The following is a 26,072-nucleotide window of genomic DNA, read 5'->3' as shown; positions in this document are numbered from 1 at the left end:
AGGATTGATTTGCAGTCTCCTTGGAAGACATCTTGGAAGACATCTCCTGGAGAGCACAGCTTAAGTAAGGAAGCTGGGTTCCTGCATTGTTTTTTGGGAGTGCATTTTTATGAAACCGAAGGTCGCTAAGTGGTCTGGGGAGCACAGAGTCCAGTTGGAGTTGAGTGGACTACTCTCAGTGGAGGCCCAGCTCCACCCCTGGCTCCTGGTGGGAAGACTGAGCCCTTGGACCAGTCTCTTCCCCTCTCAGATCCCCTACCTGCCCCCAAGCTTCTCCCAAGTACATGGAACCTATATTTGAAAATACTGGGAAATAGGTGCAATGTTGAAAAGTAGGAAATTGATTTCTTTCACAGTAGTAATGATCAGAATAATTTTTACAGTAGCTCAAGCCTCAATAAAAAAATCCAGAATTTGACTGCAGACAAAGGCTTTGGAGAAGCAGCAGAAGAGCAGACTCAAGTTTGTGTAATTTTTACTGGCTTATGTATTTTTTAAAATCCCAGTGCTTTTAAGATGAGACTGTGATTTATTGGCTACCCTTTTTAATATGTCCTGAACACCAGTTTTTGCTCTTATGTTCTTGAGAAATTTGGCATAATTTCAACTAAAGGAAATAGTAATTGCTCCAAAAGATAAAAGAGAATTACTAGAAATAGCAGTTGTTTGTCTCAACGGTTTTCAACAAGCTTTGTCTTAAGCTAAAGTTCCCTCACTTCTCAGGATATGGGGTAGTGAATTGTCATAGCTTATCAACTTTGTTTTGCAGCAAGTCTCCAACAATCAGAGCAGCCGAGGTGAATGGCAACCAGTTTCTTGGCTTCCCTTTCCTTCCCCTCCATCTTCCAGGAGCTCTCCCTAATTATTTGAGCAGTGTTTCTAATTGATAATTACTTTACATTTCTCCATGTAGTCACTGATGAATTATGACTTCATGGACATGTCGAGGCATACCTTATCTCTCCTTTGCACCATTCACTCTCTCCGGCTCATCTTCTGCACATCTCAGAAGGCCTGGGGTTTGCCCATGCATACAATTGAATGCACCATGTACCTCAGTAAAGGCCACCAGGTCCCGACTCCAACCAAAGTGACGTGGAGACCGAAACCATCAGGCGCTGCTGAGCCAGGGACAGTTTTAATGAAAACAGGGAAGGCTCCCCCGAGCACTGGAGGGTTGTTTGTTTAAGGGGCTGTTTTCACGGCCACACGCTGCATCATCACTGTTATTGGTAGGTGCAGGAATGATTAAGGAAGGTTTGTGAACTGGTCACATCTTACCCACTGAAGTATACTGATCTCCAAGCCTCTCGACTCACACCTTCTCCCCATCTCTGTTTCCCTTTATTGGTTGTTGTGTGCCAGAGGGTTCAAAACTTGAACTTCCCCACTTTTGGTTTGTTTTTTTGTTTGAGTAGCAGTTTTCGTATTCTTGGCAGGCTGTGTGTTCTCATGTTGGGAGCTGTGTTGACTCCTAGGGCTGTGTTTTGTTGTCTGCCTCTCTCTCTCACTCCTCTTATATTAATTGTGGTGAGAACTCTGTACTTCCTGGGTACCTGTCTGCCCGGGGGGGTGAGTTGTCTTAGCCTAGGAGGCAGATTAGGCTTTTCTGCCCTGACTGGAAGAAGTCTCGACTTTTCATTTTGAGCACAGGGCAAGAAAGGGGGAGGGATTTTAGGGACCACGAAAAGGCAGGCTTCAAAATGCTCCAAGGCCAGAAAGCCACCATTTGGGGTCTTTTCATAACTCTAAGCAACTCAAAGAGAACCTGGTGCCAAAGTCCCTTACTGAGTCCTTGAGCATCATTGTTGAGGGGCAGATGGGAAAGAGGTGGAAACTATATTCAAAAAATGAGGGTTTTTGGTCATCACTGGTTTTCATTCATCCACAAGATCCTGCAGCCCTTCTAGCCCTGGTTAGTTTGGCGGTGCTTTGACTGACTTACATTTTACCCCACAGGTGAGCTCCAGTCAGGCTGCTCTGTGCGTTCTTTGATTTGTCTACAGGAAAATGGAGATCGGGTGGGTGGGGAGAAGCAGCGTGGCTCAGTGGAAAGAGCACGGGCTTTGGAGTCAGGGGTCATGAGTTCGAATCCCAGTTCTGCCACTTGTCAGCTGTGTGACTGTGGGCAAGTCACTTCACTTCTCTGTGCCTCAGTTCCCTCATCTGTAAAATGGGGATGAAGACTGTGAGCCCCACGTAGGACAACCTGATTCCCCTGTGTCTACCCCAGCGCTTAGAACAGTGCTCTGCACATAGTAAGCGCTTAACAAATACCAACATTATTATTACATTATTAGGGTAGAGAGATCAAACCTGAAAGGTCTTGTTTGAGTGTTGGACCTGTCTGGTGTTGAAGCAGAGATGGGGTCTGGGACCTCTCCTGTGGACTGGTCCCAGTGGCAGTGAATGAGTGGGTGTAGGATGGGCAGCTTTGTTCTGGCTGGCGGGCGATTTTTGAGGGAAGGAATATTCTTCGGTCTTTCCAGGCAAGAGCTTAAGTTTTGTGGTGGGTTAAGATGTAGGTTGGGAAGATTTGTGTGATTTTTGTTCTTTTATAAACTAGATTTCATTCATTTAATCTGTCAATGGTTAAAGGATTGGAGAGGGATGATTTAGTCTGGAGAAGACTGAAATCTACTGAGGATCTTTTCCATGATGGGCTCTCATGTGGGCCTTGCGTTCAGGCTTGGGTTCCCCTCTGTGCTGAACCCCCAAACCAGAGGGAACTGGAGTGGATAGACCACGGGCCTGGTAGTCAGAAGGACCTGAGTTCTAATCCTGTTTGTTTGCTGTGTGACCTTGGGTAAGTCACTGCACTTTTCTGTGCCTCAGTTACCTCATCTGTAAGATGGGGATAAAACTTGTGAGCCCCATGTGGAACATGGACTGTGTCCAACCTGATTAGCATGTAACTACCCCAATGCTTAGTACAGTGCCTGGCACACTGACTGTGCTTAACTAAAACCATAAAAACGAGCAAAAAAATTGGAGGGTCATAAACTGCAGCATGGAGGGCTTGGTGGGGCTGAGGGAGAACATTCGGAATGCCGTGGCTTGGCCTGGCCTGGTCCCTCCAGGAGTAAGGAGATAGTCAATTCCTGGATAGAGTTAGAGGTTGGCCTCCCCGAAGATGCCAGTGGAATGGATCCAGGCTTCCCATGGTGTGTTTCCCCCATAGTATTCCAGGAGAATGGTAGCCATTTGACTCAGAATTAAAGGGGATTGTGTGGGGGGTGGTTGGAGGGAGAGGGGATGGATGTTTCATAATATAATGGCTTAAATTTTCAGGAGGCTGCTGTTTTCCATTAGTGGTTTTTTTTTTTTCTATTTACCATGCACCATTGTTTCGCTTTGGGATAACTAATCAAAGTTTGCACTATCAGACTGCAAAGAGATGTTTAGATAATTTTGCTGATCTCACCTCTGTGAAGCAGCTACCAATAAATCTTTTGGCAAAAAAGCAATTCTTTCAAGATTGTCTTTGACATGTAAGAAAAAATACAAATCTGATATAAGACCATGTAACAGCATATGGCAGAGGCTTTTAAGAAATGGTATTGCGAAAGTTCAGAATCTGCTTTGTGTTCTTACTGACCTGATTTCAAAATTAACTTGAGAAAACTTCTTAATTGGGAGGATACAGTAATTGAATTTTCTCCGAGTCAAAAAAAAAAGAATAATTATTGGGATTGCCTCTTGGAATACATTAAAAGATGTTGAAACTTGAAGGCTGAATTTTTTTTGACTGCCTGCCGATGTGGAAACTGAAAATTAAGATTTACATTTTTCAGCACTTAGGAAAATTGTGATTTTGTCAGTGCAGTGGTGTTTGCTTCTCCTGGAACAAGTGTTTCAGGCGAGTATGCGATGATTTTACTTTTCCCACTCGACGTGACTGAGTAGAGAGCTGGAATAGGAAGAGCAGGAGACTGATTCCATCTTGTGGAAGAAGCCCTGTGGTGCTCTGCCTTTGCTCCCCAGCTTGGAAGGGGAAGCATTTGACCAAAGAAGCAGCTGAGAAGCAGCTGAGAAGCAGCGTGGCTCAGTGGAAAGAGCAGGGGCTTTGGAGTCAGAGGTCATGGGTTCGAACCCCAGCTCTGCCACTTGTCAGCTGTGTGACTTTGGGCAAGTCACTTAACTTCTCGGTGCCTCAGTTACCTCATCTGTAAAATGGGGATGAAGACTGTGAGCCCCACATGGGACAACCTGATTCCCCTGTGTCTACCCCAGCGCTTAGAACAGTTCTCGGCACATAGCAAGCGCTTAACAAATACTATAGAGAAGCAGTGTGGCTCAGTGGAAAAAGCATGGGCTTTGGAGTCAGGGCTCATGAGTTCGAATCCCAGCTCTGCCACTTGTCGGCTGTGTGACTGTGGGCAAGTCACTTAACTTCTCTGTGCCTCAGTTCCCTCATCTGTAAAATGGGGATTAAGACTGTGAGCCCCACGTGGGACAACCTGATTCCCCTATTTCTACCCCAGCGCTTAGAACAGTGCTAGGCACATAGTAAGCGCTTAACAGAGAAGCAGCGTGGCGCAGTGGAAAGAGCACGGGCTTTGGAGTCAGGGCTCATGAGTTCGAATCCCAGCTCTGCCACTTGTCGGCTGTGTGAATGTGGGCAAGTCACTTAACTTCTCTGTGCCTCAGTTCCCTCATCTGTAAAATGGGGATTAAGACTGTGAGCCCCACGTGGGACAACCTGATTCCCCTATGTCTACCCCAGCGCTTAGAACAGTGCTCGGCACATAGTAAGCGCTTAACAAATACCAACATTTTTTTTAACAAATACCAACATTATTATTATTATTATTATTACCAAAGGAGCCAGTTGTCCCAATTTGGAGATAAGTATCTGTCCACACTCAGCTGTCCCAGATGGAATTATTGCATCTGTGGGTTCAGGCAGCAGTAGATTCATGAGCTCCAACACCAACCCTCAGTTTCTCTGGACTCCAGTGGCCTGCTTGTGCATTATCCAGATTTTCATCTTCTTTTTTGCTGCAGACCTTTGGGTAATTTTCTCCCCTTCCCCAGAGCAGGAATGATAGTGGTGGTGGTGGTTGTGGTGGAAAACAAATGAGTGAAACTCAAATCAGGTGGCTTTGGCTTAAAAAAAAAAAAGCTGAAACTATTATCTTAAATGAGACTCTGGAGTGAAGCAGATATCCAAGGCCTTGATCATGGGAGCCAACAGCAATCAATGTCAGTGGTACTTATTGAGTGCCTATCATGTGCGGTAGGCAATATTTCTTACTTGTGGGAATAATGACATTTGGTAGAAACCTCGATTCAGATAAGTGGCAGCATTTTCTGCCAGGTGTCTAAAATTAAGGCTATTTTACTTTTGGCTGTTATTTCTAATGGAATATGCGAAGAACTCATTGAAAAGAAACATTTGCTCAACATCACCTTAGTAGTTTTTCCTTAGAGAATAATGGAAGTAATATGAAATTGTTTCTAATTGTGTACAACTTTTGGCTTAGCTTATGCAAGTTAATGCCCAGAGTAACCCAAGTCTTGGCTTCAACAACTACTGACTCATTATTAGTACCAATAATGAGAGCAGTACAAGTAATAATAACATGTATTGAGCACCTGTGTCAGAATGCAAACTCTTTGTGGGCAGGGAAAGCAAAGCAAAGAAAGTAAGGCACTCCTTTGCTTTGTAGTTCTGAAGCGCTTAATACAGTGCATTTCACCAGTGGGCACCCATTAAATGCTTTTACTACTACTGCCTATTGTGTGCATACCACTGCTCTAAGCCCTGGGGAAACAAATGCAGGGATAAGGATTAGGCAAATTGTTCACAATCTAAGAATAAGTATCTATGGAGCATCTACCTTGTGCTGATCACTATTCTAGAACTGTGAGAAACAGAAAGTGAAAGACACAGTCCTTTTCCCTGATGAGTTTAGTCTCTGATGAGAGAGGCAGTAGCATAAAGTGACAGGTAAACTATAGTCAAGAACGAGAGATTCGCTCTAAGTAATTGCCATAAGCCAAGAAACGAACCGTCCAATACACGGTGCTGAGGTGACTAGGTGGGACAGCGTGTCACTTTCTTGCAGCCATGCTGCATGAAGTCCATGCATGGTAAAACCCAACCCACGCTTACATGTGTGAACAACATTAAAATTGGGTGTCTTTGACTCAGGGATACTCACTCGCAGGGAGAATGCCCATACTCCCTGAGTTTTGCATAAAGGGTCTATGGTCTATGGTGGAGGGGTGAGTAGAGGGAGAATGGAAAGAAAGAGGTAGGGAGGTTGGTGGTGCTGCCCAGGGCTTGCCACCTGCCAGCAGGGGGCTCTTATGCTTCATGGTTGAATTTCAGGGGCCCTACTTGAGCTCATGCTTGAGCGTCTATGTTTCTGTGTCCCTCCTGCTCCTCAGATTGAGAGCCCCATGAGAGCAGAGATTTTCTTCCATTCATTTCTTTCAGTTATTAGTCCAAGCACTTTGATGGTACTCTGACTGCTGTAGATGCTTCATAATTTATTTTGGTACTGATGAGCATATTATGTGTCTCAAGATATTTAGAAACATAGATCCTCTTTAATAAGCTGTTAACTCAAAGATTTTTTGATTCAGAGGCTTTCTTTCTTTCTTTTGCCTGCCTTGACTTTTTTTCTGCTACATTTTCATCTTTCTTTTACCCTCAGTTGCCTTTTTTCTGGGCATCTTTCTCCCTTTCCCTTAGTGCCTCAACTTTGACGCGACACTTGTTTTCATTTCCTTAGTTTCCGTATTTTTTTCCTTCCCACGCCCGAAGTCTGAGTCAGCCTGCTGTCTTCTTCTTGGGACACCTGAAGATTCTGCTGTTCTGTGAAAACAAAAGGAGAACTGAACTCGATCTCTTTGCAGGTGCTGTTTTCTTCCCTGGCTTATACACCTGCTTCAGTAGTGTTTTGTCAGTAGAAGAGCTTCTCTTCTGCTCAAGAAAAGATTTTAGAAGCAGAGGTCAAGGGAGAGGGAGTTACTTTTTGATCTTCTCAATCAATAGCTTGTGGTCCGGAACTCATTCAGTGGACAGTAGCTTGCTATAGAGAAGTAAGGCAGATTGAATAATGCATTGTAGAAATTCCATTTTTCAGAAGATTTCTTGGGGAATCATTTTTTGCCATTTCCTCTCCCCATCAGTGACAGAATGTGCCAATTCTTGACCCCTTTCTAATAACAAACAACTTCTCATTCCAGACAAATTTGACCAGTTTTGGGCCATTAACCGGAAACTAATGGAGTATCCTGCAGAAGATAATGGATTCCGGTACATCCCATTTAGAATATATCAGGTAGGAAATAGCACCCCAAACTACTGGGTTTCTGAAAACATGGCTCAGGAGGGTCCAGGTGGGCTGTCGGGGTTGGGAGGGGGAATGCTGCCATAGTGCTGTGAGAGTAGCATCCCCAGCCCATTCTGCGCTTGGATATTGTGAGGCAGAAGTCCCGAAGGAATTGGCACATCCCTTTTTTTTTTTCCTCTCCCGATTGAGTGAATCTTCCTGAAAGATGGTTTCCCCAAAGTGTCTCTGAGTCCACGACGTAGTGTGGGGTCATGAGGTCCCACAGGGAATCTTGTTCAGCCTCTGCGGTACAGCGAACCCAGGCCTCTAACAGGCCAGCCCGGGATCCTTCCTCAGGCCCTCCAGAGAACATCCCTGCCCCAGCCTCCTTGGCTGTGAGCCCATTCCAGGGCCCCATCATTCTCTCCCGCCCGTTGAAGAGCACTTTCATGCTCATAGAAAGCCGGCAGACGACTGCGTGTCCTTAACGTGTTCAAAGAACACATCCAAATGTTTCTGATTAAAGCCAGCGCACTGAAAAGTGAAACACAGAACTCTGAAAAGGGTTGTTGTTGTGGGTTACCTTGCGTTGGTTTCACTGATGTAATGGCAAATGGAATTGGTTATAGATGATCTATTCAGAATTTGTGCAATAGAAATAAAAACAAAAGAACATCTGGTGGAAAATGTGATTAGCCAGGCTTTAATCTTTTAGTCATAATGAGCAAAATGACACATTAACCAGAAAGTCATCTTTTGATGTCAGTGACTTGGTTTGTCTCCGAGTAGCCATAGAACACGTATACGGCACGGTGCCATTTTGCCAGTTACAATCAAAGTGAGTTTGAATGAAGCCACCCAGTCAGTGGAGTTCTTGTAAACTGCTTCAGGAGGCTTAAAGGTTCCACAGAGGTACTAAAGCTCTTTGTGTTGCCCGTAGAGGTCCAATTTAGCATGTTTCATGTTTAGAAATATTATTTCCCACTTTACATGAGGTCTAAATCAGTGAAACAACAAGAAGGACTTTTTTCCAACACATTGTGAAGTTGTGGGTGGTGCTACTAGGAAATGGCGATTCTTTCCCTTTTAGAAGAAAAATAGTATTAATTGACTTCCTTATTTGAAAGGCTTTTTGTACAGCTGGCAGGTTGATTTTAAAATCCTGCAGTCTTGATTATCCACACCAGGAGATGCTTTCCTCTCCCCCACTTCCACCTTCCTTCTTCCTCTTCCTTCTGAGCCAGCCTTACTCAACAGTTGGAGAAGAACTTGTTGATACAATCGGCATCTCTCTGGGCTTCTGCCTGGACCATGGAAGTGGACGTGTGGTTTAAATAATTGCGAAAAGCATAAAGGGGACTTTAAGCATCAGCTTGAAGGAGTAATGGAATGAGGGCAGCATCTGAGGCCCAGTTGTTGAGACACCCCACATGAAATTGGGTTCATCAATGTGGTGGGGCAGAGGATGTCGTGGTGCTGCACTTGGCTCTGCTTGTTGTGAGACCAGGTAGTCTGCCCTTTTATCCGCTGAGGGAAGGAAGGGCTACAGGGCAGGTGAAGGTGGCTTTTTCTCTCCAATTTTTTTATCCTGGGTCCTTCCAATCTCATCGCCCTGCATGAATGAGGAGAACAGTGAACAGCCACTGGGCACCTGGGCAGTTTGGCAAGCCCAGCTTTCAAAGGGGTTGCTTCTCCAGCCAAAGAGAGGACTGGGTGAAGGGGAAGGGGGAGAAATGCACCCAAGTGGTGTCTATCAGTCAGTCATCTTGACCCTTAAGGAGTCAGACAGGTGCCACTACTCGGCGAACTATAGCATCGCAGTGATGGCCTCCTTCCAGGGACTGGTGCTGTCCCAGGTTCCTAGGGGACCTGTGATATCAGGTTGACAGGCACCAGCAGGGTGGTGGTGCCACGGCATCTGCAGCAGCACAGAGCTAGGGCCAAGAGAGTCATCCCTTTGGGGCAGTGCTGGTGATAGCGGATGGGGCTATAAGAGTGACTGAAAGTCCCAAAACTGAGATTTTGGATTTGGTTGGTTCACCAAGCTGGGAAGCCCCTTAATCTCCTTGTACTTTGGTTTCCCGTCTGTAAATAGGGGATGGTGCTTGGGTCGTGGGTGTTGCAAGGAACATCAGATGTTGGGGAAACACTCTGAGCTCTTCAGAAGAAAGGCACCGAACAAACAAAAAAGGGTGATGTTTTGAGCAGTGACAGTCAGTGCAGGTTAAGGGATGTATATATGTGTGTATATATACATATGTGTGCATGTGTATACGTATATACGTGTATACATATATATGTATGTATGTCAAGGAAAGCTCTGCCCTTTTCATTGGCTGCTTGGATTTCTCCCCATCCCAGTGAGATCTTTCTAGTGGCCAGGACCTGGAGGTGCGACACATTCCTGGCCCAGTTTGGGGTTATGTAGAGTTGGAGGGAGCTGGATTGCATTGGACTACAGGTAGCCAGCTCTGACACAGCATCAATCCCCCCACCCACACCTTAATGTGTGCTTCGGATGGGTGTGTTCCCTGAGAGCCTCTCATTTTTTAGGTTGCCACCTGAATGGGCTCGGCCCAGTTCTGAACAACAGCAACACTGGTAACTGGAGGAGTCAAAAGCTAAGCCCAACAGGGGCAACCCAAGGGTCTGGCTCCTGCTAAGTAACTTAAGTGCTTCCAAAGGAGTTCCAGGGTCCTGTTTTGGGAATTGGGATACTTAAATGCATCTAGGCCAACCCTCCCAAGACAGTTCAATAACAGGAAGTCTGTCAAAAACATTTAGAAACGTCATTTAGAATGTGTCAAAATGTGGCTGTTGGAAGAGAAGTGCCACCTCCTCCCTGGCTGAGGTTTTTTCATTAGGCCATCTTTATCACCCACTTGAAAATAAAAAAAAATAGTGGTTTACCAGATTGCCTGCTTACTTAGACCCTGCTGTGTGGTGGGTTGGTGTATTTGATAATCATAAGAGGGCCAATTAGAAGGATCTCTGTGGGAACCATTTTGCCTGCCTTCTTTTGTAGAAAATGAAGCAAGATGGCAAAATTCCAGCCTGGGCAACTTCATCCAGTGCCGAGCGGCTGAGCTGGGATTTGAACCCAGATTCTTGGAGTCCCAGTCTTGTTCCAAGTCCACAGAGATGTTGCCTCTCCAGTCAGCTTATTTGATGTAGCCCTCCAGTAAAGGCTGCTGGATTGGATGAAGCCCTGTAATAAGGGTTGCTAGATTGGATGAAGTTTACCCATGAGGGCTGCTGGGTTTGGAGTGGCTGAAGTCTCACCAGTCCCCAGTGCAGCAACCGCTTAAATCCCTCAGTGAGTCTTGTAGCCTGTCTCGAGTTACTGGGCACTGCCACCTCCCATTTTCTTACACTGCACTGAAGATACTGGCCAATTTGCAAGTCCATACAATTGGCCTTTCTCTTGCTTTTTTGGAGGAATATTTCATCTTTAAAAATGGGAAACGGGATGTCAGAGATGAATGCTGACGTTTCCTAAATTGAGGAGTGAACCAGTGTTTCAGACTCTGTTTTGTTTCCAGAAATATTGATTCACGGCCTCTGAGTAGTACAGACAATAGACATGTGTAGAACATTACAGCAACTTTTGTTCGGTTGTGCCCCGCTCCAAATTGGTGGCAGCCCTGGGAGGGAACTAAACCTCTCATCTCATCCCATCTCCCTGGCAATCACATCTGGCAACAAAGCACACAGCCAAGAGGCCCTATTGGTCAGGCCCCCGATTGAAACTGCTATTGCAGTGAGAAGCAGCATGGCCTAGTGGATAGAGCATGGGCTTGGGAGTCAGAACTAACTCTGACTTGGCCACTTGTCTGCTCTGTGACCTTGGACAAGTCACTTCCTTTCTCTGGGCCTCAGTTACCTCATCTGTAAAATGGGGATAGAGACTGTGAGCCCCACATGGGACAGGGACTGTGTCCAACCTGATTTGCTTGTATCAACCCCAGCGTTTAATACAGTGCCTGGTGCATAATTAAGCGCTTAACAAATACCGTTATTTTTATTATTATTATTGCCTATTGATTTTTGGATCAGTTTGGGGGCTTTTTGGAAGGCAAAGTTTACAGAATCTTGCAGAATCTGGTCAACTGGCAAAGGAAGTCAACTTCTGGTTGGAAGCTCTCAATTTTTTTAAATGCAAACTTTCCATGTTCTCTGGGTACTTTACTCTAATTGAATGCCCTTCATTAGATGGGACCTTATATTCCCAAGGCAGGAGGCTTCTGAGATTGTTGCACTCAAGGTCTTGGTTGCAGACTGGCTTTGTAAGGGGTTGACTTTAAGCAGGTTTAAGAATTCCCTCAGTGTCTGTCCCCTGTCCGGGTAGATGAATAAGAAACATTTCACTTGGTAGTGGTATTTTCACGTTTGGTTTAAGATTTACATGTTTAGGTTTACATTGGGCACTGGTCTTCGAAACCAGACACCGTGGTGAAGGAGTAGATCTCTTCAAATGAGAATTCCAGTACTGAGAAAATTAATTACCATTAAAATGAATCTCTACTGCGTTCCCAGGCTAACAGTGGAAATTTCAAGATGGTTCTTCCCTGTCGCTTTGTGAGCCACGAGAGATTTTAGGGACAGTGCCTTGGTGTCCCAGGTTACTCTGGGGAAGCATAGTAAGGCCTATAATGGGGCTGCACAGGGCAGGTAGGGCTGGTACCAGCGAGAGGTTGTTGGCCAGGGCGTTTAAAGTCGGGAGAAGGAGAGGATAGCAAAGAGGAAGTGGGAAGTAAAGCAATCAATCAGTCATTGGTATTTATTGAGCGCTTTCTGTGAGCAGAGCACTGTACTAAACACTTGGGAGAAGACAGTATCCCAGAGTTGGTAGACAGGTTCCCTGCCAACAAGGTGCTAGTCTAGAGAGAAGCAGGATAAGACAGGCATTACAGAACTGTTTGACTGCAAAGGGAATTATCTTGAATCTTCCCCAGTGCTTAGCACAGAGCCTGGCTCACAGGAGGTGCACAAATGTGGCTATTATTATTATTATTGCTAATAATAATTATTATTATTAGAGGAAGCCCAGTGAAGTGAAAAGTATCAAGGGTGGAAAGCGTCACTGGAAAAGTTGATGAGCAATTGAAGGAACAAAACCAGCCTAATGGAGAAAAGCTATAATATTGTGTAATAAGTGTGAAGAAGGTGGAGGAGTATATACAGTAAAAGAGGGGTGGCATTTAAACCAAAGCCGATTCTTGGAAGACTTCTTACTAACAGCCAGAAAGAGCCCAAAGGAGGGTCATTTTGGCAAATCACATATTAGATATGATACATATAGAAGGCTCGAAGCAAGAGTTGTCACACAAATGTTGCTGAATTGCTTTCTTTCATCGACTTGAAAATGAACCTTCAAAGGAAACTACTCATTTTATAAATTGAAATATAAGACCCATGAAGTAAAGGTCCTTGAAAGGAAAGGTAGAGAAAGTCTTTTTTAGTTGCCAATCTCCCGTTGGCAGCAGGATCGAACCTGAAGTTTACAAAGCACCTGCGGATTGTTCGGATCATCATACCTTTCATTATTAGAAATGTGTGCCATGATAGCTCCCAGATCATTCTTACATGTTTGAAATGTTGACTCTGCAGCTTATTTTCTTCCATGGTCACTCAGGTGAAGGTCAGTCTGAGCATTTGAATAAGCTCAACTCCCTGCACCCAATCCAGGAGTTTCTCCTGGCACTTGGTCGCTCCCAAGCCATAAGTCTCACTTCTGGAGAAGGGCAGACAGACTGAAAGTTGTCCCTTTGGGCGACAATGCCAAGAGTGCAGTCCCTACTCTCACTGTGCTATCACTTGGTTCAGGTACCCTTCAACCCACGCTTACATGGCCATGCCTATTCTGAAAACAGAATCCATCCCTTGCCTATTTGATGGCATGGTAGGCCGGGGATGCACTACAAACTTACAGCCCACTGGCCTGAACAGGTCTCTGCGAACCACCCGGATTGCAGAAAATAAGAATGGAAAGAAAATGAAAGAAATTGCTGGTTAGGGCTAGAGTGTAAAGAAAAAGCAGCAAGTTTTCTCCAGTTTGCAAACTTTGGTCTTAGTGTCTTGGCTAAGAGACATTAAGTAAAGTTGGATGGTGGTGCCAGGAGTGTACTGTCCTGGAGAGAGAATCTCGTCTTTCAGAGAATTTTACAGAAAAGAATAGTGAAGTTCTTACCCGGAAGGGGGCAGAAAAGATTCTCTCAAAGCCTTCCTCCTTTTACAGGCTTAAGCAAACCTAGATTTCTAGTCCCCTGCCCCGCCACCACCTTCAAAGTCCAAAGAGAGGGGACAGAATTGCATTGTATGCCATCGACTGTTCTGCCAATGAAAGTCCAACTGCTCTTTCAAGCTATTAGAAAGCAAGTTACGAATCTGCAATATTGAAGTTTGTCTTGAGCAAATAATTTTCAGTGTCTAGTTTTAATTGACACACTTTCTGTCATAATGAAACTAATCAAGAATGGAAATCTCACAGTTATTTCACGAGTACTGTCAGAAATTTTAGCAGCTTCCACACTAGATATAAATGCATACCAAAGGCCACTCACTGACTGCATTCTCTTTGGTTAGTGACTAATTTGTTTACTTTTCAAAGTGAGTGTTAAGATGCTGCCAAAGTAGCAAATTAATATGGCAAATGGGGCAGATGCTAGCAAGAGGAGTGCTGTTTCCAGTCAAACACTCCTTTTGTGAGTTGAGGGTTGCCCCTTATTGTACTGTTCTAGAAGGCCCCAACAGCTGCTCTCTGTCCAGCAAAGTAAGAGTCAAGTGTGTGTGTTGGATAGCCAAGAAAGCTCAATTTTCAGAGTAGAGGACAGAGTCAGCTGCCTCATTGGCTGTTTTCACAAAGATCAGCTTCTTGGGTAGAGTCTCATCCAGGCCTCTCAGGGTTTGGAAGTGCCGGGGAACAGATCCTGAGCATCAGTTAAGGAAACATTTCATTTTAGAGTAAGTTTGAGGAATTCACGAGTTAACAATATAAAGAAGATTACTTAGACTTTTAACACCCTTAATTAGAACTCCCAACAGTCCTAGGTTTGATGGAATATCTCTAAAACGAATTCAAAAGTATGGCCTAGTAGATTAGTAATGATGATAATGATAATGTTGGTATTTGTTAAGCACTTACTATGTGCCAAGCACTGTTCTAAGCACTGGGATAGATACAGGTTAATCAGGTTGTCCTAAATAGGGCTCACAGTCTTGATCCCCATTTTATAGATGAGTTAAATGAGGCACAGAGAAGTTAAGTGACTTGCCCAAGGTCACACAGCTGACAAGTGGCGGAGCCGGGCTTAGAACCCATGACCTCTGCCTCCCAAGCCCGTGCTCTTTCCACTAAACAACAGTGCTTTTCCTGGGAGCCATGGGTCCTGGGTTCTAAGCTTGGCCCTGCCACTTGCCTGCTTTGGACCTTGGGCAAGTCACTTAACTTCTTGGTGTTTCAGTTACCTCATTTGTAAAATGGGGATTAAGACTGTGAGCCCCATGTGGGACAGGGACTGTGTCCAACCTGATTATCTTGTTTCTACCCCAGCACTTAGTACAGTGTCTGGCACTTAGTGCTAAACAAATACCACAATTATTATTACTTTTTTGCCTTTTGTTTATTTGAGTTCCTTTTCTCGAGGAAGTGCCAAGCATTAAAAGTTTGCGGGTATTTATTTTTGTGGTGTTTTAATGTTTTAGGGGAAATAGAGTGGCCAAGTGACATTTTTAACTAAAGCCTGAAATGCATAGTACTTTTGGAAGCATTCTTGTTCAGTCTTTGATTCATTTCTTTTATTTAAATATTTATTGCCAAGCATTCAGTGTGATACTCGACACTGGGCCGGATTTTTCCTAATTGAAAGCATGAATGAGTGTCCTGTATACATGGGGAAGAAGGCAAATAGAGTGTTATATGTGTGCAGGGATGGTGGGAGTAGACAAATGGAGTGTTCTTTGTGTAGGGGGTGGAGGAGACAAGTGGAGGAAGGAGACAATGGGAGTGTTCTGTAGGGTGCAGGAAGGAGACAAGCGGAGTATCCTCTGTGTGTGTGTGTATGTGTGTCTGTAGGGAGTTAAGTGGAGTGTCCTGTATGTGGAAGGGTATGGCGTGGGGAAAGGAGACAAGTGGAGTGTCCTGTTGGGGGTGGGGGGGAGGATAATTGGAGTGTCCTGTGTGGAGAGGGGAGGAGAGAAGTAGAAGGTGCTAACCTATAGCCAACACAAGTCTTCAGCTTCAGCCAAAATTCATTCATTCATTCGTATTTATTGAGCACTTACTGTATGCAGAGCACTGTACTAAGCGCTTGGAATGTACAATTTGGCAACAGATACAATCCTTGCCCAACAACCGGCTCACATTCTAAAAGGGAAAATGATACTTTGACCGAGTTGCACTAAATACAAATCTGTCTTATTGATCAGTGAGTCTTTTCTCTAGAAGAATTGTTTTACTGGTTTAAAATAGGAGCCCGTAAGCCACACCTCTCCCAGTCTCCAGATCTCATGGATCTTGTAATGGGGACAGGGAATCTACTGGCAACACGTGGGCCCGTAATCCAGGCCCTGTAACAGTAGATTAGCTAGTATTAGTCATGTGGCTAGCATAAAAGAATCGTACTCTGTTCCAGTTTCTCGGTGGCATAGTTGAAGGGAGTGAAAATCAAATGCTCAGGTGCAGGGCCTCAGGAAAAGTCAAAAAGACTTTCTTGGTTTTCAGAAGGTTGTTGCAAGCACAGTCAATCTAGACAGCAGCTTCAAAAGGAGGAAAGAAGAAACCCAGTACGAGTGAGACTGATGGGCCATCTCAGAGTCATTTCAAAGTGGGGAGGGTTGGAAAAACACACACACCCTTTCTCTCTTAACAACTCAGAACTAAACTAACCGGGACTGATTTCTACACCTTCTCTGTAACCGAGAAAATAGTTCATGCAGGGCAGGGCCGGAACCTTACCTTAGACAAGCGTCAGCAGGTGAACTATGAGCTGTGCATTTATAGAAATAAAATGGTAACTAGGAATTAGGGCAAAGTTATACAAGTTCACAAATCCCACATTATCCCTGGAATGATAACCTGGTAAAATATGTCAAGAACAAAAATCTTTATTGCTCAAGAAGAATAAATGGGGATGGGGGTGGTCACCCTCGCCAATTTGAGGAGCCATTCCAGGATTGGAATCAAGGGGAGTGGCTCCCCTCCTGATTCTGGTGACTTTCTTCACCCCCCACGCCTGCTCAGAGGGCCACCCCCCTTTCCTCCCTGCCACTTTTTCACTGCTTGTGGGGTGGGAGAGGCGAGCAGGTAGATTGTCCTGCCTCTCTCCATACTTCCTAGCCAGCCTTGGTTCCAAGTCCCTCCCTTAAAAGGGCACCATTTTTAGGAAAGAGACTAGAGGCGGCAGCTCTGCTTTAGTTATGGTGCTGGAGGCCCTCTTCTCAGTGCTCGTGTGGTGCTTGGGAAAGCAGTGCCCCAGGTCCAAACTGATCCCCTCCTCCATCCCCGTCCCTGCCAGGAGCTCTTGCCAGGAGTGGGGCTAGCAGCAGGAGAATGGAACCCAGAGCAGGCTTGCAGAGGTGGTTCCCGGGCAGAACCCAGGACATTCAGAACTGCTCAAGGTCCCTTTCCCCTTTCCCTCTGCTCCTCCCCTTCTCCTTTTACCTCCCCTCAGCACTGTGCTCGCCTGCTCATTTGTATATATTTTTACTACCCTATTTATTTTGTTAATGAGATGTACATCCCCTTGATTCTATTTATTGCTGTTGTTTTTGTCTGTCTCCCCCGATTAGACTGTGGCCCGTCAGTGGGCAGGGATTGTCTCTATCTGTTGCCGAATTGTACATTCCAAGAGCTTAGGATTGTGCTCTACACATAGTAAGTGCTCAATAAATAGTATTGAATGAATGAATGAATAAATGAAGATCCATGGGCCTGGGGCTGAACCCCTGTTTTCCAGAGTCTGGGTCCTGCCTGGGAGCCCAAAGGGGCCAATCCTAATTTTGGAGAGCTGGAGAGTAGGATGATAAATCGGCAGGCCCTGGGGGTGAAGCCAGTGGATTAGCAGCCAACTGGTTTTGGAATCACGTGGTAATGGACGGGGGAATCGAAAGATTGGAGAGAAGCGCTGAAAAACTTTTTTCCTTCGGTCCCCAGGAATCTGGGGAACCGAACTTGGAAGCTCTTGGTGGGGAACAAGTCCTGAGAAGTTTTATTGTAAACTTTTTTCCAATTCAGTTTTATTCTCTACCACCACCCAAAGCAATGGAAGCATCTGTTGGGGCATGACTTGGAATTCCAGCCTGATGCTGCAGATGGCGTCATCAGTGTTTTGGGTGAATGTGTACCCAGCCAGTTCAGTCATTCATTTTTCAGAAGCAGGAAGATTCTTTTCCTAAAGAACAGGAAACCCGCATATGTTTTCAATGAACGGAAACAGGAAATAGGTAGAGCCCAGAGTTTAGCCTTTTACCCAGAGCCATTTGCCAGGCTTCCAAAACGTTGGTACCGAGGCCTTTGGCTTCTGGGAAAGTCTCCACTCTGCACTCCTGACCTGTCCCACAGCCGCTGTCTGCAGCGACCTTTCAGGACTGTCCCCTGCTGGCCTCCAAGCAGGGGCTGGGGACGTCATCACATGACCGTGGCATCCCGGTGGAGGAGAAGGGAGTGGTGTCAGCAGTAGTGAGTGGAGGGCTGGGTAGGAGCTATGTCCGGTGGGTGACCACCGGGCTGGAAGTTTTTCACGTGGTTTTCACCCCACTCGTTCTTACTGTTTGGCATTGCTTGTGCTCACGGCTGGGTGGGGGGTTTCCCCCCAAGTATGGCAGTTTCCCCACTTCGCCCTGTGAGAGGGAGAGTTTGGTCATGCCCGTGTGTGTTGGGGGGAGGTGGTGGCGGGGAAAGGGTGGGTATTTTGGGTTTGTTTTGGGGGGGGCTGCACTTGTCTGAGCATCTTTTATTGGCGAAAAGAGAATTATGCAAATCGTTCCCTGTAGAGGGCAGTCCAATACAGCGAGTCCCGGCTTTACTTGCTGCATTGTCTCCGGAGCCCAGCCCCAAGTTGCATCCTCAAGGAATTGTTTAGGATAAATAGAAGCTATTGGTCGTACTTAGCCCTCATGGAAGGACGTTTTAGAAGACCGACGAAAAAATGAGGTTAGCAATTTGCCCAGAGATTGCTGACCAAGTGAAGAACATGGCAGAGTTGATTGCAGCCATTCCTTTGGTTCCTTTCCTTCTAGAATCTCAGAGGTGTTGGCTGATCAATCCCTTTTTTTAACTCCTGAAATTGGAACTCCCTAGGGCAGTGGAATGATCCATAGACCCAGGGAGCCATCTTGAAAATAGAACAATACCCTTCCTATAAATGTTTTTGTTTAGTTTGCTTCCCTATTGTTGTTCCGATTGGCCGGCTTGTTTGTTCCGGCCCCAACTTCTCAGTCTCCTGCTTATAAGTGTGTGGGTCATCTTCTCCTTTGTTAGTACTCTGCAGAGGAAGGCACAGCTCACATTCAACATTTTTCCAACCAGTGGGGAAGGAGATGGGATCGAATGGTTAAAATGGAGTCTGGATTATCCATGGCATTCAGTAGTTCTACTGACCCCCTAGCCCTTCTGCCTGCATAATCTCGAGATGGATGAAATGATTAAATAAAGGCAAATGTTAAATGAGAGGAAATTGCCATTTGACTTAAGGAATAGTATTCGTTGCCGGTTGGTTTGAGTTTTGGCTATTTTGAATGGAAACACAAAATATACTACTCTTTATTTACAGTATTAATCAAGAGACTTTAAAAGCCCAACAGTCGGGGATGATGTCATCTAGAAGTTGAAGAGTGATAGTTTGATGATAACAGCTTTCTCGTGCGTGGGTTATTTTGACACAGGATGGAACAGGTTAATTGGCTTTTGGTAGTCTACCGTAGTTGGCTTTTTATATCCTACTGTCTGTCTTTCTCTGGCTGCGGGCTTGGGAGGCTGTCTGGGCCCTCTGCTAGTTCAGCTGCTTTCTCCGCCTACCCAGCTTGTTGCCTTGTCACTTCTCATGGGCACCTCCCCCAGAGGCTGGAAAGAGGGAGGGAAATAATTGGAGCCCAGATCAGTCAAATGCAGCTCTGGTAAGGAGAGGCTAGGTGGTGGAGGAAGTTACAATTACTGTTTAGAGTAATAAGGCATTAGTTGTGGATTTCCTGCATCCATGCCAATTTCACTACTGTTATTAATTGACAAGTGGCTATGAGACATTTCTGGGGAAAAAAACAAAACAAAAAATGTAACGAACTCTTAATGGATTTATCACATTTAAAGCATCTGCATAAATCGTTTTTAATAGAATTGTCTGGGTGATTTGTTAGTTTTGTCCAAAAACTTCCAAACTTAGCACCCACTTATAATTCCTCTAGTTCTTTTACATCACAGCAAGTGTTTTCCTTTGTAAGAGACCAGTGCCAGAGCATCTTTGCCCCAGTTCTGGAATGATGGCCTTGAATTTGATTTTTGCAGTTCAGTCTGTGGCATGTTTTCCAGTGAACACAGATATGCTTAATCATGTGTTTACCAGTCCCGGAACACTCTATTTTATTCTTTTCCTCTTTTTTTATACGTTATTTTCATGTAAAATTCCGAAACACAAAACATCTGTCAGCATTAAGTAGGAGAAGTTTGTGGTGGTTTCCTCTTTTGCTTTTGGTTTGATTACTTGTTTGCTTTTGGTTTGATTACTTTTAGAATAGCTTTTAAATTACTACTTCTAGGCCAAGAGTGCCTTCTCACAAAGGAGGAAGGTTTTTCATGGAGCATCGGTAGAAAGAAAACTGACAAAAAAGTACCCACTTGAACATTTGGGTTGATGCAGGTTGAAGAACACCAGGATATGCCAAAGCTTGTACCATGCTCCTGTTTCTTGAGCAGGACCAAGATCACTCCTCAAGATCAATTAGTCCGTCAATCAAAGGTATTTATTGAGTGTTTACCATGTGCACTGCACTGCATTAAGCACTTGGGAAAATACAGTACAACAGAGCTGATAGACATGTTCCTGCCCTCCAGGAGCTTACAATCTACAGCGAGAAAATGGACATTAAGATAAATTATGAATATGCACATAAGTGCTGTGGAGCCAAGGGTAGAATGAATAGCGAGTACTTAAAGGGTATAGATCCAATTGCAAAGGTGACACAGAAGGGAGAGGGAGTAGGGGAAATGAGATCCTAGTCAGGGAAGGTCTCTTGGAGGAGATGTGAACCTGTGGCTCCCTCCAGTTATTGCTCCATCTCCCTTCTACCAGTCTCCAAACTTTTTGAGCGAGTTGTGTACACCCATTGTCTCAAGTTCCTCTCATCCAATTCTCTCCTTGACCCCCTCCAATTTGGCTTCTGAACCCTTCTTTCCTTAGAAAGGTTACCAGAGATCTCATTCTTGCCAAATCCAACAACCTCTACTCCATCCTTATCCTCCCAACTGCCTTCAACAATGTCGACCACCCCCTTCTCTTGAAACATTATCCAACCTAGGCTTCACTGACACTGTCCTCTCCTGGTTCTCCTCCTTTCTCTTTGGTGTTCATTCTCAGTCTCTTTCACAAGCTCCTTTTCTGCCTCCCACCCCCTAACTGTGGGTGTCCTTCAAGGTTCAGTTCTGGGTTCCCTTCTATTCTTCATCTACACCCTCTCCCTTGAAGTACTTATTCAGACCTATGGCTTTAACTACCACCTCTGTGCAGATGATTCCCAAATCTGCTACTTGAATGTCCTGCCATCACCTCCAACTTAACATGTCCAAAACAGAACTCATCTTCCCACCCAAAACGTGTCATCCCCCTGACTTTCCCATCACTGTAGACAGCACCACTATTCTTCCTGTCTCACAAGCCCTTAACCTTGGTGTTACCCTTGACTCCTCTCTCACATTCAACCCACATATTTAATCTATCACTGTCAGTTCAACCTCACAACCTCATTAAAATCCATCTTCTCCATCCAAACTGCTACCACGTTAATCCAAGCATTTATCCTATCCCACCTTGATTACTGTAACAGCCTCCTTGCTGACCTCCTTGCCTCCTATCTCTCCCCTCTCCAGTCCATGCTGCACTCTGTTGCCTGGATCATTTTTCTACAGAAACATTCAAGTCATGTTTCCCCACTTCCCAAGAACCTCCAGAGGTTGCCCATCCACCGCCACTTCAAACAGAAACTCCTCATCATTGGCTTTAAAGCACTCAGTCAACTTGCCCCCTTCTACCCTACCTCACTACTCTGTACTACAATGCAGCCCATACACTTTGCTTCTGTAATGCTGATTTTCTCACTCTACCTTGATCTTGTGTATCTCACCACTGAACCTCTAAGCCACGTCCTGCCTCTGGCCTGGAAGGCCTTCCCTTTTCCTATCTGACAGACAATTAGACTCCTCACCTTCAAAGCCTTATTTGAAGGCTTATCTCCTCCAAGAGGTCTTCCCTGACTAAGCCCTCATTACCTCTTTTCCCACTCCCTTCTGTGTTGCCTTGACTAGCTCCCTTTATTCATCATTCCTGCCCCCAGCCCCACAGCACTTGTGTACATAGCCATAATTTATTTATATTAATGTCTGTCTGTCCCTCTAGACTGTCAGCTCACTGTGGACAGGGAATGTGTTGTACTGTTATACTGTACTTTTCCCAGTGCTTAGTAGAGTGTCCTGCACACAGTAAGTGCTCAATAAATATTATTGATTGATTAACTGATTCATTAATAAGGCTTTGAAGATGGGGAGAGTGGTAATCTGTTGTTTATGGAGCGGGAGGGAGTTCCAGGCCAGAGGGAGGACATGAGCAAGGGGTCTGCAGGGAGATAGGTAAGATTAAGATACAGTAAGTAGGTTGGTGTTGGTGGAGCAAAGCGTGTGAGCTGTGTTCTAGTAGTTCAGCGAGGTAAGATGGGCTAAGAAGAGCTGACTGACTGCCGTAAAGGGGTAAGTAGTTTCTGCCTGATGCAGAGGTGGATGGGTGGAACACTGGAGATTTTTGAGGAGTGGGGAGATGTGAACTGAATGTTTTGGTTTTGGGAGGTTTGGTTTTGTTTTTAGAGTAATGATCCAGGCAGCAGAGTTGAAGTTGGAACTGGAGTAGGGAGGGACAGGAGGCAGGGAGGGCAGGGAGGAGGCTGAATGCAGTAGCCAAGGGTGGGTGTGGGAAGTGCTTGGATCAGCATAGTAGCAGTTTGGATGGGAAGAAAAGAGTGGATTTTAAGAATGTTGTGAAGGTAGAACCGACAGGATTGGGTGGCAGATTTTAATATTTAGTTTGAATGAGAGAGTTAAGTCCAGGATAATGCCAAGGTTACAGGCTTTTGAGACAGGGAGGGTGGTGGTATGGTCTACAGTGATGGGAAAGACAGAGACCTCCCAGCAATGCAATGGCTTTCCTGAATTAGTGACCTCTTCAGAATTTTCTTAAGGGTCACAACCTTCATTTTATGTGCTCTCCCCCCACCTTTTTTTTTTCCCCCACATGTTCTTTGACACTCAGGACCTCGGTGCCGAAGCCTAGTTAACATCCTGTCTTACTCAAACAGGACATTTTCAGTGCTGAGCTGAGGGCCAAATCCCAAGTGTCCTTAAGTGCTAATAATATTAAACCACATGCAAATTCTCCGTAGGACATTTTCCCCCCACTGAGTTGAAGTCTCTCAGTGACAAAGCAGGGAAAGGAAATGAGGAGGATTTTACTTAGCTTTGAGGTGTCATCCAGTTGACACACGGTTACCCTATGAGGAAATGCCATGTTAATAACCATTCCTCTCGTGCCTGGATCAGAGAGCCCGCCCGCAGTCCGTGTTTCTCAATGAGGAGCCGTGTACCAGGGCATCTCGTGGTACCCTCTGGAAGATGAGACAGGCTGAGAGAGAGAGAGATGAGGGCAGTCCAAGAAAGTAAGTCACAGACAGAACTCAAGCAGGTTTAAAATACCTGGACCATCCTAAAAGTCGTAAAAGAAGAGGTGTCGTCTTTTTTTTTTAAATCTTTAGCCTCGTTTTACTAAGGCGCGGTTGCTGAAAATGTTTCCTTGAGAATCAATCTCTAGTCAAGAGTACCTTAAACAGGATGTATGTTGTTTTCCCTGAAGTCAGCTTCAGAAAGGGCTGACCATTCCAAGCTGAGGTCACCGCCAGTTCACAAGGCCACCGGTCGAAGGCCCGCACGAAGGAATGGGCTTGGGTGTACTTCATGAATTCACTGGGATTGTGGTTCATTGGGGCCCAAAGGCTGGTGAGTTCTGAGTCTTCTCACAGAGAAGGCCCTGCCCACACCATTAACCAACACTTAGTACAGAGCCTGGCACATAGGAAGCGCTTAGTTAACAAGTACCACAATTCATCTCACTGTAATGGTGCTGGGGAACCAGGGTAATCCCAACTGGCTCCAACTGCGAACGCAGGCAATTTGCTAATGGGACTTCTGGCTGGTACATGTCATTGTGCTTCCAGTTGGTGTGTTGCATCCATGATAGTGTCTAGAGCTTTTTTTGCCAGAGCACCTTGCCAAGTTGTGAAGCGGACACTTTTAGTATTGGAACATTCTTTTAGTGCAGGTGGGCCCAAGTGTAGCCCCTTAACTTGCCCTGTTCACATGTGCTGTAAATACACAGTGCTGATGGGAAAAACATTTTGACAGTCTATCTGTTCATGGAAGAGGTGAGAACAGCGGATTCATTACTCTGCATCAGAGTACACCCCACATCCCTTTAAAAAATTTTTTTAAATTTTCTTCATTCATTAAGCACTTACTGTGTGCAGAGCAGTGTACTAAGCACTTGGGAAAGTACGATGAAGCAATAAAGAGTGACAGTCCCTGCCCACAATGAGCTCACAGTCTAGAGGCGGTGAGACAGACATCAATACAAATAAATAGACATCAATGTAAATTTTAAAAAATGCAGATATACACATAAGTGCTGTGGGGTGGGGATGGGGGAAAGAACAAAGGGAACAAATCAGGGTGATGCAGAAAGGAGTGGGAGATGAAAAGTGGAGCTTAGTCTCTGAAGGCCTCTTGGAGGAGATGTGCCTTTAGTAAGACTTTGAAGCGGGAGAAAGTAATTGTCTGGCAGATTTGAGGAAGAAGGGCATTCCAGCCCAGAGGTAGGATGTGGGCCAGGGGTCAGCGGCAAGACAGTGAGATCGAGGCACAGTGAGAGGTTATCACCAGAGGAATGAAGTGTGTGGGCTGGGTTCATTCATTCATTCATTCAATAGTATTTATTGAGCGCTTACTATGTGCAGAGCACTGTACTAAGCGCTTGGGATGAACAAGTCGGCAACAGATAGAGACAGTTCCTGCCGTTTGACAGGCTTACAGTCTAATCGGGGGAGACGGACAGACAGGTTGTAGGAGAGAAGCGAGGTGAGGTTGGAGGGGGCAAGGTGATGGATTTTAATTTTATGGTATTTGTTAAGCATTCATTCATTCAATCATATTTACAGAGCACTGTACTAAGTGCTTGAGAGAGTACAATATAACAATAAACAGAAAGATTCCTTCCCACAATGAGTTTACAGTCTAGAGGAGGAGGCAGATATTAATATAAATAAATACATTACAGATATGTACAGGCTCCCAGGTATTGTAGCTATCCAATTCTGAAGGTGTTTCCAATCCCCTCCCCCGCCCCACCAACCCCTCCTGCATGTCCTGGCTCTAAACAGTAAGGTCCAGTTTCTGAGTCTGCATTTAAATGACTCCAAATTGGCTGGTATGATTCCGAAGAGCCTCATTTAATCTATGTCAAGGGTAGTGGTTTGCCCCAGCCCCAGCCACCTCGGGATAAGCGGATGGACTGGGAGAGGGAAGGAACAGCGACCAAGCAATGTGGCCTAGTAGAAACAGCACAGGTCTAGGAATCAGAGGACCTGGATTCTAATTCCAGCTTCACCACTAGTCTGCTGTGGAACCTTGGGCATGTATTGTAACTTTTCTGTGACTCAGTTATCTCATCTGTAAAATGGGGATTAAGACTGTGAGTCCAACGTGGAACATGGGCTGGGATTATTTTGTATCTACCCGAGTGCTTAGTACAGTGCCTGTCACCAAGTTAAGTGCTTAAGAAATACCATTTTAAAAAAGGAGGGAAGCCTGAGGGATGAGCAGAAGGAGGGAATGAGGCCAGAGAGAGCTGAAGAGGCAGGAAAGGAGGAGGGAAAGAGGAGGGTGGGGCAGGAGAAGGGAGCAAGTTGGCTCTGGCCTCTTGAAGGTATGTTCTTGGTAGTCTTTGGAAGCCTTGGAAGAAGGACTAGACTCAGTATTGTTCATATTAGGAATTGTGCACTTTAGTGCACTGCTCACCAACCCTCCCTGACACTTGGTTATTGAAGTTGCTAACATGCTTGCTATCGTCCCAGGGGACGGTTTCCTGGGAGGGGCTTCCAGATGAGAGCGTTGGCAAACCAAAGTGCCCTCTTGAAGTATGCTCTTCTTCAGAGGACTGCTTCATTCTGCTGCTAATTACTACTGCCTGGCAGCCCACTGTTAATGAGACAGGCTTATCATCCTTTGAGAACTGCTAAAATTTGGGTTCTAGAAAGGCTTTCAAATGAACGCAGTGATTATAGCTGGAAGCCACAACATCTCCTCTTTTGACAGTGTGGGATGAAGTGCATTCTTTGAAGCAAAATGCTTCTTGTACCTCCCCCTCACCACAGTCTCTTTCCGTTTCTTTAATGGCTAAAGTGCCTTGTCACTGAAGTCACCAAAGTCACAAGCCCCACGATGATCTTTGAAGTCCAGAACACTTGTAGAACTCAGGTTCTTGG

At 45.3% G+C, this 26,072-nt stretch overlaps 1 protein-coding gene across 1 annotated transcript in view; it reads left to right on the top strand.

Annotated features, from left to right (window-relative positions):
• Positions 1–26,072, top strand: part of ATG5 (autophagy related 5) — a 91,690-nt gene that overhangs the window by 32,098 nt on the left and 33,520 nt on the right. The window contains exon 6 of the mRNA XM_029047358.1: positions 7,201–7,295. Coding sequence (XP_028903191.1) covers positions 7,201–7,295 — 95 coding nt within the window. The remainder of the gene's footprint in view (positions 1–7,200; positions 7,296–26,072) is intronic.

The sequence above is a fragment of the Ornithorhynchus anatinus genome, chromosome 19, assembly GCF_004115215.2.
Source record: "Ornithorhynchus anatinus isolate Pmale09 chromosome 19, mOrnAna1.pri.v4, whole genome shotgun sequence".
NCBI lineage: Eukaryota > Metazoa > Chordata > Mammalia > Monotremata > Ornithorhynchidae > Ornithorhynchus > Ornithorhynchus anatinus.
The sequence above is the reverse complement of the archived record's forward strand: the minus strand, read 5'-3'. Positions and strand labels throughout refer to the sequence as shown.